Consider the following 20,672-nt stretch of genomic DNA (forward strand, 5'->3'; position numbering starts at 1 on the left):
GGCAAAGACTCTTTCAATTATGCCGTTTTTTTTTCTTTTGTCTGTCTTTCTAACACATGTACAACTGCATATTAGACCCCTCTTCTCCTTATCCGCCACCCCTTTCTCTTTAAACCTTATTCTACCATTCATAAGTTTGGAAACATTGTTTTCAGTCGTCAAACACAATTTTGTTGCAGGTATGCATATGCAAATGATTGGCATATGATAGTATAATATGTAAAGTATAACAGGCAGGATTCCTCTATGTTCTAGATAATGTGACGGGTATTACTTTTGTGCATCATGATAGGATTTTTCGGGACTGGTGTTTTCAGTGTTTATGCTGATAAAGCCTCAAACGAAACAACTACTGAATTCACGCAACTTTTAACCACGTTTGATTTCATTCAGCACAAAACTAGTCCGACACATATTCATGGTCACACTTGAGATTTAGTCCTGTCATGAGGCTCATTTACTAGCATAAAGGACATTTTCTCAGATCACTACTGTATGTTTACTTTATTCGTATGGCTTCTTTTAATAACGCTGTACATTACAAATCTCCTCTACATGTAAAGTCATCAGTGCATGACATGGTTAGTAATGGTAATCTCTTAACAAGCCATGTTTTAGTACACAGTTCTATAACCAAAGAATAGCTCCATCACTATTCACTGAAATCATAGTTACTGAGAAATAATCCTTTGTATGAAATAAAAGGGGTAGGGGTAGGGCTAAGTGGTAGGGGCACGGGGTGAAATGGGGTTGGGCTTCAGAATGTAATAAGATTGTGATTTTAAGGGGTTAAATCCTTGATTGTCTCACTGAGGCTTCAATATCAAAATGTAATGATTCTGGATTATTTTTCAATACAAAATTATTAATATTTAGTCACAATTTATAGCTCCAATGGTAGCAATAGTAGACCCTATTTTAATTCAATAGCAAAACACTATGAATTGTTTCAAAAAGATTAATAAAGCAGGACGTTGTCCTTCACCAGTTTTTTAGATCCTATCCTAACAGCATTTGTCTGTGTTAGCCATTAGAAAATGTTCTTTGAAAACACACTTTCCACACACACTCAAAACAGCAATTGTTAGACCATTATTGAAGAAACAACCTTGATACCTCAGTTATTAGCAATCACAGACGAATATCTAACCTCCCATTTTCGAGTCTCCTCACAACTTAACGATTTTTTAAGTGAACACTATGTCCATGATAAATTCCAGTCTGGCTTTAGAGCTTTTCTCAGCACTGAAATGGCATTAGTGAAAGTAGTGAATGGACTGACAGTAAGTGCCGATGCAGGTGATGTCTCTGTACTTATACTTCTGGATTTTACCATAGAATTTGATATTATGGATCACAGAATACTTCTAAATCAGCTTGAAATCTTGATTGGTCTTTCTGGAACTGTGTTGTACTGCTTTTCTAAGTATTCAATTGGAAGACAATATTTTGTACATATAGGTGGGCATATCTCAGATAAGCATGATATTCTCTGTGGCATACTACAAGGCTCAGTATTTGGGCCACATATACTTGCTTATACAGTCTAGTGCAGGCATGTCAAACTGGGGACCTTCCAGGCCAAAGTAATGTGGATATTAGCATTTACCCTCAACTGACACTCTGAATTCAGTTCATAAAGGCCTTGCTAATTAGCTGATGAGCTGAATCAGGTGTGCTTAATGAGGCAGTGTGCTGAAGCCTGCAGTGTTTTGTCCCATGAGAACCGGATCCTGGCATATGTGATATAGGGCTTGAAAACATGACTCACTGGAAACAGTAGAGACTTCATGTTTCATGATTTCTCGCATGGAATATACAATGACTTATACAGCATATGTGAACATGGCAAGGGGAATGCAGGTTTGTTTACTTGGAGCACTAAAACACACTAAACACATGGACCATCTATCACAGGTTATTAGCTCAGTGCTGAAAAGAGTAGCTCAGCCAAATAAGCTGATGTGGCTAAGAATAAATTGAATAAACATTTGTACAATGCTAATAAGTAGCTTAGACTTTCATTTCGGACTAAGTTATTCCTTGAATATATTTACTCTCCAGTAGAAGTTGATAAAAAAAGTTAAAAGACCAAAAAAATCTACTTTTTTGTTATACATTGGTTTTAAGCAAGAAAAGCCAGCTTCAACTGTCTTCAAAAGCCATTGACTCACTCCTTTAAATGTCAGCGTTCTTTTTTCTGTTTCTTTAATATTACACAGAAATAATGGGCCTACTTTTATTTTCAGAACCATTTGTTCCAGGACCTGTTAGAAAGAACGCCTAGGTTGATGGACAGTTGTTTTTGGTTTCCCCAAGAGCTTTGCAGCCCAAAGTACTTTTTAAACTTGATCAAGCACTTTATTAACTTGATCTTAAGAATGTTTATTAAAAAACAAATTTTTCCAAAAATTCTTGTTAACTAAAGTACCATATAAATTCGTAAATTAGCCGCTAACACAACCTATTTGTTATTCACAAAGTGCTTCAATTGAATTTTGCCTGCATTTCTGCACTTAACAGTGGTATGAATGTGATGATTGACTCTTTCTCCAGGAATACAGTGTCGTTTCTGTGCTTGTTCCTGCTGATGCAGGCTTGCTGTTGGTCTGTTCATGTGTCTGATTCCTCTTCTGTGTATGTGTGCACAGGGCTTCGAGGTGCGAAAGATCAGAGCGATCGATCAAGACCTGGGTCGACCTCGCGGAATCGGATACACCATCGTATCAGGTCAGTGAGACCACAGAGTCTCTTCTTTTTTTTTTCTCAAGACGCAGAGGCTCTTCTGGCATTGATCACTGGGTTTCCTCTCCTAATGTTCTTCCACCAGTCCTGAAACTGAAATGTTGCCCGTTGTACCCTGAGCTGGTTTATTCATTCAGCTTCCGTCCCAGAGTTCCTCAAGTGAGGAAGTGGAGGTTCACCTCAGCAAGTTATAATCCAACTGAATTCTCACTGATAAGCTTGAGAGATAATCCTCAAACTTTAGGAGGGTTCACCAGGTATTAGAGCTGTCCAGGCCCCGTCTACGTTCTTTTGTAGAAACTTTTGCGACGTTGGACAAACTGTAAATTTCATTTTAGTTGCAAAATGTAAAGTGTTCTGCACCCAACTCATGTGAAAGTCAACCATCACAACCACAGTGTAATGATTTCACAATTTGGTGTTTTGTTGTTTTTGCAGCACACTATGATTGTGGCACATTTGTGTTTACCTTTAATTATTTATTTATTTCATTTAATTTTCTTATAACTAATTCATTTTCTCAGAAAACTGAAAGTTCATGTTGCACATGTGTATTATGGCTCATAAAACGAAACATAGACAAAAAAATGTAGACATGCAGTCTACATCTCAAACTCAGGATTGCAAGTATATTTATAATCATCTTATTATGTGTTTCTATATGATTTGTGACTCTTACCTTTTGACTGAAATAAGTGTGAGGCAGTTATTATAGTAACTGAGACAACCACTAAAATGAAAAAGTAAAAAAAAAGGAAAGTGAAAATTGAGATTAGTCACAGTGAGTCAAAAGTCACAGGACACCATTTTATTTTATTTTATTTTTTATGCTGTCACAAACCTCCACGATGCGGTGCTGAAAGTGGCTTTTGATGACCCCAGAGATAAAAGTCAATAATAAAATTAAAAGTGAAATAAAATAAAACAGTGTCCTGTGACTTTATATATATGTATATATATATATATATATATATATATATATATATATATATATATATATGAGCTGAGCTCAGTCTACTGCTGTGTTAATTTTACCCTACCTTTGTCAAGCCTCTGTTATAACTGTGCTTATTGTAATACTAAAAACTAAAACTGAAACTAAATCTAAATAAAAAAAATACTTTTCTGAGAATAAAAACAAAACTAAAACTATCAATTCACCTTTTTTTCTTTCCACAAACGTGTCTGTGTGTCAAATTCTATATATGTTAATGTTAATGTTAATGTATATGTTAACAAAATAATGTTCAAACTTGTGAATCTTATCACGAGATTGTTTGTCACTCATATCTGTTGATATGAGTTATGAGGCTATGAAAAGGAGCTGAGATACATGATATCTACCTCTCACCATGTGTTATTGGTGGATTGGTGTATATTTTGTGCACACTGACAATTGGGCACTCATTACAGACACGTGTCAAATAATATGCAAAAAGGATACAGCCACTGAAGTTGATGCAGTGCTTTTAGAAAGTAGTGATGATGATAGCAAAGTATTTTGACAGGGATATTATGTTATATGCAAGTGCCTATAAAGATGAATTTAAGAAGATATGCAAAAATCGAGAAAATGCCCTCAGACCCCAAAAAGTTAAGCTTAACAGAAACTAAACTGAAATCATAAACCAAAAAGAAAAGCTAAATAAAAATATTAACTAATAGAAATTTCTAAACTTTACTTAACCTTGGTGTAAGACTTAATCACTCCCAGCAAAGTACACTATTCAGGACTTTCTTAGGATTCTTAGTGCAAATCTGAAGATGTTAATGTCCTGATGTGTTATTGTAACTGTATTCAATTCACTCTCATGACCCCCTTATGGAAAAAAAATAATGTTAACATTCGTACCTTGTCACAACTTTGTGAAACGAGGAATATAAGATGACTAAGTAGTTAAGAAATTGATCTTCCTGATTAACCTTATGTTAGGTTGGTGGTTTTTCATTTTGTCAGTTTCCTGAGCCATGGCAACAGACAAATGTTAGTTTGCTAAAGTTTGTAATTGCTAAACACTGTAATAACACATTCAACAGCAGTGTAAGTACTGGTGATGTATTCTCTGTTACAGATAAATTACAGTAGTGCAGTTTATGTTAAGACATGTACATCAACATTAGTGTTTACTAGGGTCAGACAATGTTAACCTGTCTGCCATATGATGATATCTACAGGGAAATGTTGTGAGGGATGATGGCATGGGGGGGTTGATAGCATTAAGGCCCTTTCACACCAATTGCAATTTTTTCAGACAAAATAAAATATATAATTATTGACATAGTGGGACATACACGCAGCCCGAAGCATTTTTCTGTCAAACACTCTGAATTAGTTTTTTCTTTTAAGCACTAGAGCTAAACTGTGCATTTGCTGGGTACATAACATTCTACAAAAAAGACAACAGCACAGGGAGTCCTAGTGCCTTTTACCAAAGCTAGCTGAAGCTCCATAACGAGCGACTCTGCAGGTATTTCTGTGTGTCAGTGGGGATTCAAAGCTCTGCTTCTGCTTGTTGCTCTTCTCATTAAAAAGGAGTGAATGAACTCTGGTTATATACAGTTGATGTCACATACTCACTGTCATGCGTAGCTTTTCAGCTTTTGTATTTTCTTCAACCTCTGAATTTTTTACTAAGCTTTTGCTAGTCATATAAGCTTTTCTGCTCTGCTATGAGCAAGACTTGCTGTTCTGCCACCGTCCTGATGCACATTTGTTTGGGATGCAACCATGACAATGGAGCTCTGACTGGTCAGCTTGATTATTAACCCATTCATACACAATGCAAAAAATAGGTTGTCCATTAGTTTTGGACTTTGATTTGCTTTATACATCTATAAATTCGGGCTTGGTGGACTTTAGTCTTACAAAATCTTAAAGTCTTAAAAAAATGTATAATGCATTATAAACATGGTTATAAATATGTATACAAAGTCAGTCCCAGCTTGAAGAATGCAAAGACAGATTTCCAAATGTTTTATTTGTCACTGTTGGTGCTTTTAGGGCTGCGTCTTTGTGGCTTCAGTCCTGAATATTCAGTTGCTCCGAACAGTATAATATTGGATATGCAGTGTTAAATTAGTGCCAACCTAACGGTGATGTATATTGACTTTCCCACATTAGGTAAAACACTGATGGCAGCACTAGTTTAAACTCTGACATTTGAAGCATGTAATGTGCTTTGCTGTGTATGTTTTAGTATTTCAGTAAATTCTTCAGTAAATACAACTTGAAGCCGCACTTTTAACACTGGAGGAGGCTTTATGATTCAGTTTACTTATAGGTGACTTTGTTTACTAAGAGTGGACAAATGCAACTTACAAGCTCTTATGAACACTACTTATAATACATTAAATTAACAATTCATAATACATAACAAACATGGCTATAACGTAATGCATTTTTATAAATATTTATAGCCATGTTTATGATGCCTAATGAATGCATTATAACATGTTATGAATGTGTTTATAGATACTCATAAACGTGACATTCATAGAAAGTTACCGAGATATTTAATATAAAGTGAGTCCAATGATCACTGCTTTATAACAGTTTATAATCCTACTGTCTTTCTTGCTCTACTTCTCCAGTTCCAAAAATGCAGTTCTTACTGGACTTGTGTGATTTCCTTTTTTCCAAATTGATTTAAGAATAGAAGGAATGCTCATTTTTAGACATTTTTTCCTAATCTGTCACATCATTCCGTCAATTACTGGACAGTAATTTTGGCAGCGTGTATTATAAGTGAATTTTAAGACAACGGATTTTACTGTTCTATCCTAAGTAAGGGAAATGCATTGAAATCACTGCCCATAATAACTGATCATATGCTGTAAGTGTGGCAGATAGAGAATAGACTGAGAATGCTGGGGTATTTCTTTAAGGTGCTTTGGCCCTGACAAATGTTGAATTACGCTACAGAAATATTCTGATACAATCTGTAAAGACTGTATGAATGATTAATCTTTGACCCCTTGCAGAAATGAAGGCCGCGTTAGTAGAAGTTATGGCTTCGGGATATCATTTTCCTTTCTCATTATCTAAATCAGACCTGCCTAGTGCTGCTCCTGGAGTCTTACCTCTTTGCGAAGTTCAGTTCTAAGCTTCTCACACCAGTTTTGTTGATTAGGAGAGTCAGGTGTGTTAGATTAAACGGTGAAGGATGAAACGAGGGCAGGATGGATCTAGACTAGACAGAAATTTGTGTACTGATTGACCTGTGTTTCATTCCTTCCTGTACTTCTGTCGACATTTACTCATTCTGTGAATTCACATTGGACCTGATTTATCATTATTCACTGGTTAGTTCAGAGGGCACAATCTGATTGGAGGAGAAGCTTTCTAGCTGTTTTCACACAAGCTGTATTATGTCATTGAGCACCGGTTGCTAAGGAATGAGTACTTTACAGCTAACTTTTATGATGGGCTGGCATGTTGATGTTGGAAAAAAGATGTTGCTCCATGCCTCATAACAGTACATGATGGCTCAAAGTCATGGAAACATTGCCATGGTGTCCACATTGACAGGCTACCAGTGGGCCAAAGTTTGCTTACGCACTTCTATAACCTAGGAATAGCTCAGCCAGTTTGCATTGAAGTCCCTGTAGTTACTGAATAATAAGACATAGTATGCAATAAGCATGGAATTTTAAGTCGTTAAGGTGGAAAATGGCAGGAATACAGTCTGTACTACTGTATTTTATTTTATTGTTGTATAATACTGGATTCATCTGTTCATTTCATTGGTCAATGGCAAAAGGTTAGGTTTACTCCCAAAGTATGCAGAATGTTGCCACTTGTAGTGGCTGAATTTTCCACCATGTCTCCACTAAAACCAATGGAATATTCAGTTTACCATCACTCTTTTATCACCAGCATGAAAACACAGCATTATTACATTCCTATTTTACTACATAAAAAAAACAAAATGACATTCCTTGTATTTCTGACCTTCTCTCCTCAATTTCTCATGAAATAAACATCCAAAAATGATAAGCCTACATTTTCACAAGCCTAAAAGACAGAAAACAAACACTGTATTATTATACAGTGATAAGCAACACAGTAGCACACAGGAAATTGAACCACTCTGAGAGCAGATTGTAATGAGCTAAAGGAGACAGACAGGAAGAGTCTGAATGTATCTTCAGCAATATCTTAAATACCATAATTACTACAGTGAAGAATTATTTCTAAAATCGGCCCACTGTATCAAGATATTGTGATTTCAACCACAAGATGTCCATTACTTCTCTCAGCTGGCGCATAACTCAGCTGCGCTGTCATCCCTCACTCTGTCCGTCGTATTATTTTTCAGTCTGACTGCTAGTCAAAATGAGGAATTTGAAATGTGCAGTGTGTCCACAGATGTCCACCTCCAAGGACAACGGTGGCCACGCATCATTGCATTTCCAAACATGCGCTCGCACAATTGTACACACACACTGTGGGCAAGATTTTTCAGCAGGTATCAGCCACAAACAGGAGACATTCTGCTTTAAACAAGTATATGCTGTGTACCAAACTGCCATACAAACATTTGCAGAATTTATAGGGAGAAATGCATAATGTGTCTTCTCCCTGTATGCATGTGAATTTGAGGGAGGATTATGCAAAAAAAGGGGGGAAGATATTGGAAATGTGATTACACATTTCCTTCATAATGCTATTGTTTGAGCAGCTAAGAGCTGCACCTCTTAACCCTTTAAGCACTGAGAAGTGCCTGCTTATTATTTTTGACTGTTCATTAGTCATACACTACACTTCTCTACACTTGCTTCATCGGATTCAGCTTTTCAGTAATACCAGTAATTTTTTTCAGTGTTATAATAATATTTATGTCAATAACACACACAATTTGCAGAACGTGCCATTTTTCTCTGGAAAGGATGTGTTTGTTTTCATTTTGGGGTAATTTGGGGTATTTAATGCATATAAAAATATGAAAATATATAGAACAAAAACATATTTTTAATTTTTTTTCTGAACAAACATTGTGTGTACTTTTCATGATAAACTGACCAAACATAGATAGATAGATAGATAGATAGATAGATAGATAGATAGATAGATAGATAGAGACAGACAGACAGACAGACAGACAGACAGACAGATAGATAGATAGATAGATAGATAGATAGATAGATAGATAGATAGACAGATCGACAGACAGACAGACAGATAGACAGACAGACAGACAGACAGATAGATAGATAGATAGATAGATAGATAGATAGATAGATAGATAGATAGACAGATCGACAGACAGACAGACAGATAGACAGACAGACAGACAGACAGATAGATAGACAGACAGATAGATAGATAGATAGATAGATAGATAGATAGATAGACAGATCGACAGACAGACAGACAGATAGACAGACAGACAGATAGATAGATAGATAGATAGATAGATAGATAGATAGATAGATAGATAGATAGATAGATAGACAGACAGACAGACAGATAGATAGATAGATAGATAGATAGATAGATAGATAGATAGATAGAGAGACGGACAGACAGAGAGAGAAACAGACAGAGAGACAGATCGACAGACAGACAGACAGAGAGAAACAGATAGACAGACAGAGAGACAGACAGATAGATAGACAGAGAGACAGACAGACAGACAGATACATAGATAGATAGACAGACAAACAGACAGATAGACAGATCACAAAAAGTTTAGAATTTTTTTTTTTTTTTTTACATAATAACACTATGCCAACAGTCATTTTAAAATGCGGTATGGGTCCCTGCTTTAAATTTAGTCCACTGGTTGGTGTATTTAACCATCTGATTGGCTACCAAAAAAAAAATCTCCTGAAAAATTTAAGTGGCCCCAGACTTTTAGACAATACTATATGCTTGAGTAGAAGTAAAATTGATAGTAGTTAAAAATACTGAACAGTGATGAACGGAACAGTGATGTTATAGATGTGTGCTTGGAACTGACTAAACTAACTGGAACTGAAGGGTCCCTAGGTTTAGTGGGCACTGGAATAAAAGGTTTGTTCCCAATAAAGGAGCTCACAGAAACTGCTTTTTGCACACAACCCAACGATTTACAGAACAAACCTACTCAGTAAAGTCTAAATCCACCTGAATTATAGTAACAAATTACGCCCCACCTCTGCTGGGCCACTGCGGTCGTCGCATGCTTGGCTACAGCCTTCATAAACTGAGTGTTAATTTTAGACACATGACAAACTCACATTGCACCCTCATCAAGTCACATTTTGTGCTGCGCCTTTTCACGTTCGTGCATCTGGCCCTGATTCTGGTCTGTGCTGTTTTATGTGAGGGAGTAATATATAGTCAGAATTTGGAACTGTTTTCTTGCTAAGTCTGTATATGAGCATGCGACAGTAGCGAAACTCTAACACCCACAGCGCGTCTGTGTCCATATGCATCCTCCACAGATCACTTTCATTGCTATCAGCATGAGGCAGATTCAGAACGGAGAGAGAGGCAGAGGAAGAAGTGCAAGAGGAAGGAGTGAGGGAGGACAGAGAGAGAGAGAGAAAGAGATTTGACCATGTGTTGTGTGTGATATGTTTGAATTATAAGTTGGGCCTTTGAGACCTCTGTTCTCAGTGACTGTAAATATCTATTTGGGTGAGAGAGAGAGAGAGAGAGAGAGAGAGAGAGAGAGTGTCTTGTCCATTTCTTTGGGTTTCTCCCTGGCCGTGGGTGGGAATGTGTCAAAGGAGATTTCCCACTACTACACTCAGACTGCTAAAGAAAGAATAAGAAAAGTAGGATAAAGGGATAGAACACAGAAGAGGGGAGTTTAGAGAACAGCGGTAGGTAAACAACATGAGAGAGAGAGAGAGAGAGAGAGAGAGAGAGGGAGAGAGGGAGAGAGAGAGAGAGAGAGAAAATGACAGACCATTAGAGCTGCTGTTTCATACTGAAAGCATAGCATCTCAATTTCCACAAACACGATCAAGTCTAATGGCAAAATCAATTGCATTAGTATCACTGATGTAACTTTCAAAGGGGTTGTAGTGAATGGCCCCTTCCTGTGATGTGCCATCACCTAGCTGCTTCCAGGTCATTGTGAATCATAACTGCTCTACTCAAGCTCTGGTCTGAGGCTTGAATAACTTAATTCATACTGAAACACTCAGAATTCATATTGAACTACTCACTATTCATACTGAAATGCTCAGAATTCATACAGGAATGCTTAGAATTTATCCTGAAATACTATTCATACAGGAATGCTCAGAATTTATCCTGAAATACATACAATTCATACTGGAATGCCCAGAATTCATACTGAAATACTATTCATACAGGAATGCTCAGAATTTGTCCTGAAATACATACAATTCATACTGGAATGCTCGGAATTCATACTGATATTCATTTAATTCATGCCATGTTTATAATTCACACAGGAATCCTCAGAATCCGCAGTGGAATGCTCAGAATTCATAGTGAAATACTCAGAATTCACTCTTAAATACTCAGAATTCAATGCTGAAATGCACATAAATGATAGTGAAATGCTTAGAATTCACACTAGAATGGTCAGAATTCACAGTTGAATGCTCAGAACGTATCCTGAAATGCACATAATTCATACAGAAATGTTCAGAATTTAACCAGAAATACTCACTATGCATACTTTTTTTTTTCAGAATTCATACTGAAATGCTCAGAATTTATCCTGAAATACATACAATTCATACAGAATTGCTCAGAATTCATTTAATGTTCAGAATTTGTATTGAAATGCTCAGAATTTATCCCAAAATACATACAATTCATACTGAAGTGCTCAGAATTCATTCAGTGCTCAGAATGTATCCTGAAATACGTACAATTCATACTGGAATGCACAAAATACATACTAAAATGCTCAGAATTTATCCTGAAATACTCACTGTTCATACTGACATGCTCAGAATTCATACTCTAATACACAAAATTGATACTGAAGTACAGACATGCTCTGAATCCATACTGAAATAAATAGATTCTGTACTGATATTCTCAGAATTTGTAATGAAATGTTTCAAAATGCTACTGAAAAAGTAAAAGCAGTACAAAGACTCTCAGAAAACATATTGAAAGACCTTGAATGTGTAGTGAATAATTAAAACTTTGATGCCCCAAATCCATATCATTTTATATTATATTATGTATTGGAATACTTAGAATTCATAATGAAATGAACCAGATTTGCTCTGTAATACTGATATTATTATGAGTATGATCTAGAACAGCATGATACAAGCAATACATGCATGGTTTACTTGATATATATATATATATATATATATATATATATATATAAACACACACACAAACACATACATACACACATATGTGTGTGGTGTGTGTGTCTGTTCCTGGGTGTCCTCTGTGGGAGTGTGTGTCCTCAGGGACTCGTATCATTAGTTGAGTAATTAAGATAAACGGGTTTTTAATTGCCAGGGTGATATGTGTTAATGATCTAGAGAGTAGAGATTAGCATATCCAACTCTCTCTCTCTCTCTCTCTCTCCCCCCTCTCAGAAACTGAGTGCCGCTAAGAGGTTGTTGTTGTTGTTTATGTGCTGTTTACTGTATAATCACCTCTGTAATCACCTCCTCCCAGCTGCAGTGCAGTATCTAGAATAGCAGCCTGCTGACATCTGTATACTGATATATTTCACATTAGATCCGTTTTAACTCTTTTTAACCCCTACAGCCTAAGGGAATGAGGCAGCCTGTATAATGGCCTACATTTCAATGCATCACTCTCAAAACCTACATTTTAGCTTCATATAAGTTAAAGAATAATTTATAATAGCTACATAATAATTGGTGTTTTAGTTAATTGGTGTGATTAAAAGCTGAATAATAAACCTGCATTTTAAAACTACTGTTTTACATTGATTAGTCGCCCATATAGTATACTTCAAATGCCTCTGGTTGTTTCATGTTTTAATTTATTTTTATTTTTTTATTTTTTGGTTATTGCTACTTGTTCAGTTTGTTCCTATGTGAGGAATCAGTCATTTGATAGTTTTTGCCAGTTTTTATCTTACTGGCACATTATGTGGTGTTTGTTTATGCTCACTTTCAGCATGAAGCCAATATCCCTGCCTGTTTCCCAAACTTTTAGTCCTCTTGTTCATCATCTAGCATTAGAGCTACATGCTGTATGTTTAAGCATGCTAATAAAGGACATTTCCATTGCTTCAACGTGCTTCCTGGTCCTACCTGTTTCTTGCTGAAGCCACATTGGTGTCAGAAGTGAGATGGCTCAAGCCTGTTGTGTATGTGGAGCAGCTCTGTCTGTACTCTTAGTAGGTTCACGTCGTTCTCCTGCACCAAGCAAAACTTATCAGCTGAAGTAATGGCCAGTATGTCATGCTCAGAATTGTTTGCATTACAAAATTTGCACACTTGTGTGTACCTTAGGTTTTTTCAAATTTCCCGCTTAGGTGAATCTTCTTCACACTGTAGCAGGTAGATGCAGAGATCAGGAATAAGTGGGATGACAGAGAGTTCATGTGTTTAACTGAATGTGTCTGAGGTGCTGCTAACACAGTATTATAGTTGTGACCCTCTGAACCCCTCAAAACCATCCTGCTGCGAGAAAATGTATGTGTGCGGGTGAGTGAGTGAGTGAGAGAGAGTAAGATACATGAAATGTGTGTGACTCATGTGTCACCCCTCTTGGCAGTCTAGAGAAGGCCTTCAAAGTGCACTCATGTCTGCAGAATACATTTTTTAATCGCCACAGGAGAGAGCAGTTCCCGAGGCCAGTCTTTAAACATCTCTGGCTCAGAAGGAGATGGACACTGTGACCCCCACAACTACAGATAGGACCTGGTTCCCCCCTTCAGCTACATTGCGCCATAAGGACCAGACTTAAAGCCCCATGGAGTCTCCACAGTCATTCTGAAAGAGATAGTAGTAGGATGTCAGCTATCAAGCACCCACTGGGAACACATTTACATAGCCCCTCTGTCTTCTTGTGTCTCTGGCCTACAGTTAAGTGATAGTTCTTTTAAAAATCTACAAAATTGTTGCCAGAGATTTTTTTCCATTTTAAAGACCAGGAAAACTCCATTCTGATGCTATATCTAGAAGGTGGGAGGAACCTTTGAAAATTTACAATCCTTTTTTTTTGTTTGGTTATTTGTTTTTCCTCTAGCTGGTTAATGCAGAATGAAGCCAGATATTTAATGTTAGTGCTAGTGAGCCACATCTGTATATACTGACCTCTACGCTATCAAGGCCATTGGGAAATACCATCGCCTGAAAGGATTTAAAGAATGTTTAAGTAAGTGGCACTGTGATGTCAAAGTGATGACTCAAGGCTTCCCAGCAGGACATTACGCCAAGCATTAAACATCCCACCACTGGTGGCTCTTCTTCCTATAGTACATCCTGGTGCTGTCATTCCCCCATGTAAACAGCACACATGTATCCAGCCATCCACATGATGTAAAAGAAAACAGGACTCATCTGTCCAGGTGACCTTCTTCATCATTCCAATGGCCAGTTCTGACACTTGTAGGAGCATTGTAGGTGCTTTCAATGGTGGACAGGGGTTAACATGGACAATTTGACTGGTTTAATAATCCGATAACTCAGATTTTGTTAGTAATCCGATAAGCATGTTTGGTAGCAATCTGATAAGCATGTTTACATACACTTGAGTAATCAGATAATATGAAAACTCTGGGTCTACATGAGTCAGGCAGTGATTGGATTTCTACTTTACAACCAGCCAATAAACTCAAAGAACGAGACAAAGTGATGTAAAACTAATGTAAAACTCGAACATCATGCCACTGCTTCATTTTTTTAAAAATCACTCCACTTTTGCTGAACATATGAAAATCCATCATCTAGAAGATGAAGAATATTTGAATTCTTCATTTTGTCAAGCATGTGTTTGGTTTTAGCGTTGCTCCAGAAGTATTTTGCTGACATCATGTGGGCTGATCACTTACTTCTGGTTCCGTGGTCTGTGCTCACACATTTGCACAAAAAAACCCCCAAAATAAATCAAAGTAAGAGTTTACATGCACTGAGAAATCTGATTCCTGAGCTAAAATCCAGCTCTCTTTATCAGATTTCTTAGTCAGATTTCTAGACTGGAGTATGGTGTTCATCTGACCATTTGAATAATCAGATAACTGCAGATAAATCCGATTATGATCAGATCATTGAGTGCAAGTAAACACACTCAAAGTCGCTCAGCCCATGTCTTTCACATCTAGCATGTTAACTACGAAAAAATACAGTTCACTTTCTGTATGATATATTCCAGATGTCGATATGCACTGCATTGTTCATTTATTTGCTTGTACATCTGTGAGTGGTCAAAATGTTTTAGCTCATCCGTGTATATTTCCTGCTTTTATTCTGACACTGAAAAAGTGAATTATGTGTTCTTAGTGTCTGTTTGGACTGGAAATTGAATAAATGAAAGGGTTGTCTCTGACTTTTGCACAGTACTATATATGCTAATAGAAATTTTCATGCATTCAGCTAACACATTCAGAAAATCCATTCGACCCTGATGTATGCTTGTGAATACTGGACATACTGTTCATCTTATATATATATATATATATATATATATATATATATATATATATATATATATATATGAGTCTGTACAGTAAGCTGCAGATGCCACATCCTACAGACATCTCGCAGGTCAACCCGGCTGTTTCCCGGCTGGACAGATAGATAAGTGGAAAAGGCGATTATTCTCCGTTTCACACACACGCACTTCTCTTTTTGCAGTGTCGCTACACTCTCCTGCCCAGGTGGCAGCCAGAAAGGTGTAATACAGCTTTAGCTTAGTCATGTTCTCCTATAGGATCTTTATCTAGCCTCTTAGTGCTCTCTCTCTACAGCTTTTCAATTAGCTATAGCAGGGCTTGACCCTGTCCTGCTAGCTGTGCTAATCTTACAGAGGGGAACACACTCCTCGTCTCTCCTACACACGCACACACACTTATGGAGGCTCATTTGGCACAAGACTCGCTCATGCTTTGTGTCTATTTAAACGCACTAACCTGTGACTGTTGCTCACAACAGCAGCAGCGCACGCGACCTGGAAAATCCGCTTTCTCAGACACTCTTACAAAGCATTCACGCGTGATGAAAGAACAACATGATTGCTTTTTTTCCTCTTTCTTTTCCTCCTATCTTTAATGGAATCTCACCACCTTGTCTAGCTTTACTCACAAAGCAAAGACCTGTTCTTACTTTTCCATGACGTGGAGAGCAGCAGACTCATTATCTACAGATGCTGTGCTGTTAGCTTTTAACAAACCTTTAAATGTAGGGATAATTTCTGAATACATAATGATTAAAATTATTACATGAAATTGGGCTTGACGAGTTCAGTCTTCTACAGATCTGCCATAAAGAATACAACTGAGTTTTTTCTTCAACAATTGTGATCTATTTCTCCGGGTTTGATTATTTCTCTTGGGGCCTGAAGGCTATGGATCGATAGATGTATGTGTGTGTGTGTGTGTGTGTGTGTGTGTGTGTGTGTGTGTGTGTGTGTGTGTGTGTGTGTGTGTGTGTGTGTGTGTGTGTGTGTGTGTGTGTGTGTGCATTTTCAGCATAAATGTCCTGATTTTGTAGAAAAACCAAAAGAAAACACATGTACTAAACTATTCCAAGATCCATTCTATTCTAGCTTTTAAAATAGAATTGGTTACTGATATGAATTCTTATTACATGTTCTTCATATTCTTTTTAAGTACATATAAATGCTTAATATATACACATTTCTATAAGATATTTCCCCTAGCATAATGAAGGGGAAAAGGCAAAGCAAAATAACGGAATAAAACAGTAGTTTCCAAAATAGGGAGGAATGAATGAATTAATGGGTGAATGAATGAATTAATTAATTAATGGAGGATGGAAGGAAGGAAGGAAGGAAGCAAGGGAGGAAGGAAGAAAGAAAGAAATGAGTGAAGGAAGAAAGGAATGAAAGAAGGAATTAATTATTGAAGGAGAGAAGGCAGGAAAGAATGAATGAATGAATGAATGAATGAATGAATGGAAGGAGGAAGGAAGGATGAAAGAAAGAAAGAAAGAAAGAAAGAAATGAGTGAAGGAAGAAAGTAAGGACGAAAGGAATGAAAGAAGGAATGAATTAATTACTGAAGGAGAGAAGGCGGGAATGAATGACTGAATGAATAAATGAATGAATGGAGGAAGGGAGGAAGGTAGAAAGAAAGAAATGAATGAAGGAAGAAAGTAAGGAAGAAAGGAATGAAAGAAGGAATTAATTAATTGATTAAGGAGAGAAGGCGTGAACGAATTAATTAATGGATGAACCAGATTAATTAATTATTTAATTAAGTAAGTAATAATAACCCATTTCTAAGACTGAACTTTGGAGATGTAGAAAAATATTCCTGAAAGATTTCTAAAGTCCTCAGACAACATTAATATGTTTGTTGCATACAAGTTTTTCTTATTATTACATAGAAACGGATTAAAATACATGTCCTGGCTCTGGGTTAAAGGGGTCACGGCCTGTCTCTAGTCCTGACGCCCGAAGTAGACACACAGAACAATCTTACACTTTTAATCCACTTCCTCTCACACACACACACACACACACACACACACACACACACACACACACACACACACACACACACGCCTCCCTGTCTTTCTGTTTCTCTCTCTTGTCTTTGCTGTTCATTAGCTCTTCATCAGGTCACTGCTTCACACTTTTCCTGAGCCAGCGAGGCTTAGATAAAACACACCACTTGACATTCATGAGAGGCTGATGGTGAGAGACTCAGGGGGCCAGTAGAAGCCAGTAAAGCACCTTCAGAAACGGTCACGATCCGCTCAGCGTGTGAGTTAGATTTAACCCCTTACACTGCAGGCTTTATATTTAATCTGAAGATGGATTATTCAGTGGTGTACATTACTCTGATAGAGATCCCCATCGTTTACTGAATTCCATGTGAAAACCATTAACTACATGTTTTTTAGTGGCAGCAAAAAAAAAAATGCAGAAATATTTCACAGAAAATTACACAGAAACTTTGACAACCAAATGAAATATCAAACATTTTCAGTATTTAACACAACCCTTTACTTTCATTACATCTACCATTCATCTTAAGAGTCTTGCTTTCAGTTTTATAAAGAAATCTACAGGGATATTTTTCCACACCTGTGGTGTTGGTTGCATTTTCTGTTTCTCATAGTTTGAAGAATAATTGGATTCATGTGATCCAACAAATGTAGATCATTTTGATCTATTCGTGCTGAACTGAAAGTATTTTGCAATGTTTGATATAAAGTACGGATGAGTCCCAATTTCCTCCTTGTGAATAGTCTTGAAGAACAAAATATGAAAAATAAATTAGAATTTTCACTAATTTAGCTACTAGACTTGAAATCGATGACCTCTGTACTCAGAGGACAGCAAAGAGCCTGCCACTGATGTTTCAATCAGAGTTTCTTCTGTTTAGTCCAAAGAAGGTCACAGAAAAGTACAAATAGGTCATTTTACACTGAGCGCCTATAGATTTAACAGAAAACTCATCATCATCATTTAGTAATTTTTTTCACTTTCGGTATCAATACTTCAGAGACTCACTGCACAGTAACACAAGTAAAGGTGGGACTTGGTTAGTATCATTAGCTAAGGTAGCAGACGATTAGCATTTACCCGTTTATCTTAAAAACTTTGACCTGGATGACTTTTGTGGTGTTTATTCCAAGCCATATTTCACCTATTATGGATTTGTGGTCTGAGCTGGAGATTACAGCACTATTAAAATGCTGAGTGGCTATTTTGTATGTTTGTTTGTTTATATATTTATTTATTTAACATACATTTGACATGCTGGTGTGCAACCCTATGTGTCCTATGTGGACCCTACCCGCTTCCTAAATGTTCCAAAATGATGCTAATCAATCGCACAAGAAACCGTGCACTAGCCTAGTGAAATCCTCATAATTCCAGAGGCTTTCAGAAGGCCGCGATTACGCTGTCTGCCCGTTTCTCCTTGCAGAATGAGCTGTGGAAGTGCTGCACGTTCACGGGCGATTTAACATTGACATAAAGAGTGTGTGATGGCATGTATGTTGTGTAGAATAAGTGATTGTGTGCAGGTTTTGAAGGGCGAGTGAGACTCTCTTTATTACCTACCTATCACATTTTACACGGCCTGATTACTTTCTCTCACCCACTCCCTCACTAACCCCCTCACTCACTCACTCACTCACTCACTCACTCACTCACTCACTCACTCACTCACTCACTCACTCACCCACTCCCTCACTAACCCCCTCACTCACTCACTCACTCTCTCACCCACTCCCTCACTAACCCCCTCACTCACTCACTCACTCACTCACTCACTCACTCACTCACTCACTCACCCACTCCCTCACTAACCCCCTCACTCACTCACTCACTCTCTCACCCACTCCCTCACTAACCCCCTCACTCACTCACTCACTCACTCACTCACTCACTCACTCCCTCACTAACCCCCTCACTCACTCACTTACTCACTCACTCACTAACCCCCTCACTCACTCACTCACTCACTCACCCACTCCCTCACTAACCCCCTCACTCACTCACTCACTCTCTCACCCACTCCCTCACTAACCCCCTCACTCACTCACTCACTTACTCACTCACTCACTCACTCACTCACTCACTCACTCACCCACTCCCTCACTAACCCCCTCACTCACTCACTCACTCTCTCACCCACTCCCTCACTAACCCCCTCACTCACTCACTCACTCACTCACTCACTCACTCACTCACTCACTCACTCACCCACTCCCTCACTAACCCCCTCACTCACTCACTTACTCACTCACTCACTAACCCCCTCACCCCCTCACTCACCCACTCCCTCACTAACCCCCTCCCTCATTCATTCACTCACTCACTCACTCACCCACTCCCTCACTAACCCCCTCACTCACTCACTCACTCACCCACTCCCTCACTAACCCCCACACTCACTCACTCACTCACTCACTAACCCCCTCACCTCCTCACTCACTCACTCACTCACTATAACCCCCTCACCCCCTCACTCCCTCACCCTCTCACTCTCTCAATCATTCACCCCTCATTCCCTCAAATGTCCTCTCACTCACTCACCCACTGACTCCTTCACTCACTCACTCACTCACTCACTCACTCACTCACTCATTCACTATGTAACTCACTAATTCACTTATCCACTCACTAACTCAAGTCATTCATCAAATAACCCGTCCACTCACTTGCTCGCTTCCTGACTCAGTACCTCACTCACTCATTCCTTCCTTCACTCACTCACTCACTCACTCACCCATCATTTTCTCCCTCTCCCTCCTCCTCTGTGGACAGATGGTGAAGAGTGTTTCAATAAGTTGGACAATCGCAAAAAGGTTACACACACTTGCAGAAATGGTCAGAAAGTAGCAACATCTCATTAGATGCACATTTTATTATTATTATTGTTATTATTGTTGTTGTTATTTTTATTATTAATCACACTGATACTGAAAAATACTTGCTTAAATACATAAAATAGATTTTATATCTACATTATGTATCAGCACTGGCAGATATGTGCATGAAAAGTATCAGCTATCAACCACACTCCTCATCACATTAACAGTTAGTTGTTACTTTTTGAAAGTAGTTTTAAAAAGTTATCATTTCATACACGATTATGTTATGAAAAAAATAATATAGTTCAGTTTAAATAATCAAATGATTATGGGAACACTTCCGTGTGTGTGTGTGTGTGTGTGTGTGTGTGTGTGTGTGTGTGTGGTTGCATGTGTGTGAATGCAGTCACTCGTATAAGTTGTGGATGCTTCAGCTTCTCATTTTCCAGCTCACTACTGGCGATAATGTGAAAGCTTTGGCAATCTGCCCATGTTTCACA

At 37.9% G+C, this 20,672-nt stretch overlaps 1 protein-coding gene across 1 annotated transcript in view; it reads left to right on the forward strand.

Annotated features, from left to right (window-relative positions):
- Positions 1 to 20,672, forward strand: part of cdh23 (cadherin-related 23) — a 435,604-nt gene that overhangs the window by 195,286 nt on the left and 219,646 nt on the right. Inside the window, exon 9 of the mRNA XM_037538890.1 lies at positions 2,652 to 2,730. Within this exon, the coding sequence (XP_037394787.1) occupies positions 2,652 to 2,730 (79 nt within the window). The remainder of the gene's footprint in view (positions 1 to 2,651; positions 2,731 to 20,672) is intronic.

Source organism: Pygocentrus nattereri, chromosome 5 (assembly GCF_015220715.1).
Source record: "Pygocentrus nattereri isolate fPygNat1 chromosome 5, fPygNat1.pri, whole genome shotgun sequence".
Taxonomy (NCBI): domain Eukaryota; kingdom Metazoa; phylum Chordata; class Actinopteri; order Characiformes; family Serrasalmidae; genus Pygocentrus; species Pygocentrus nattereri.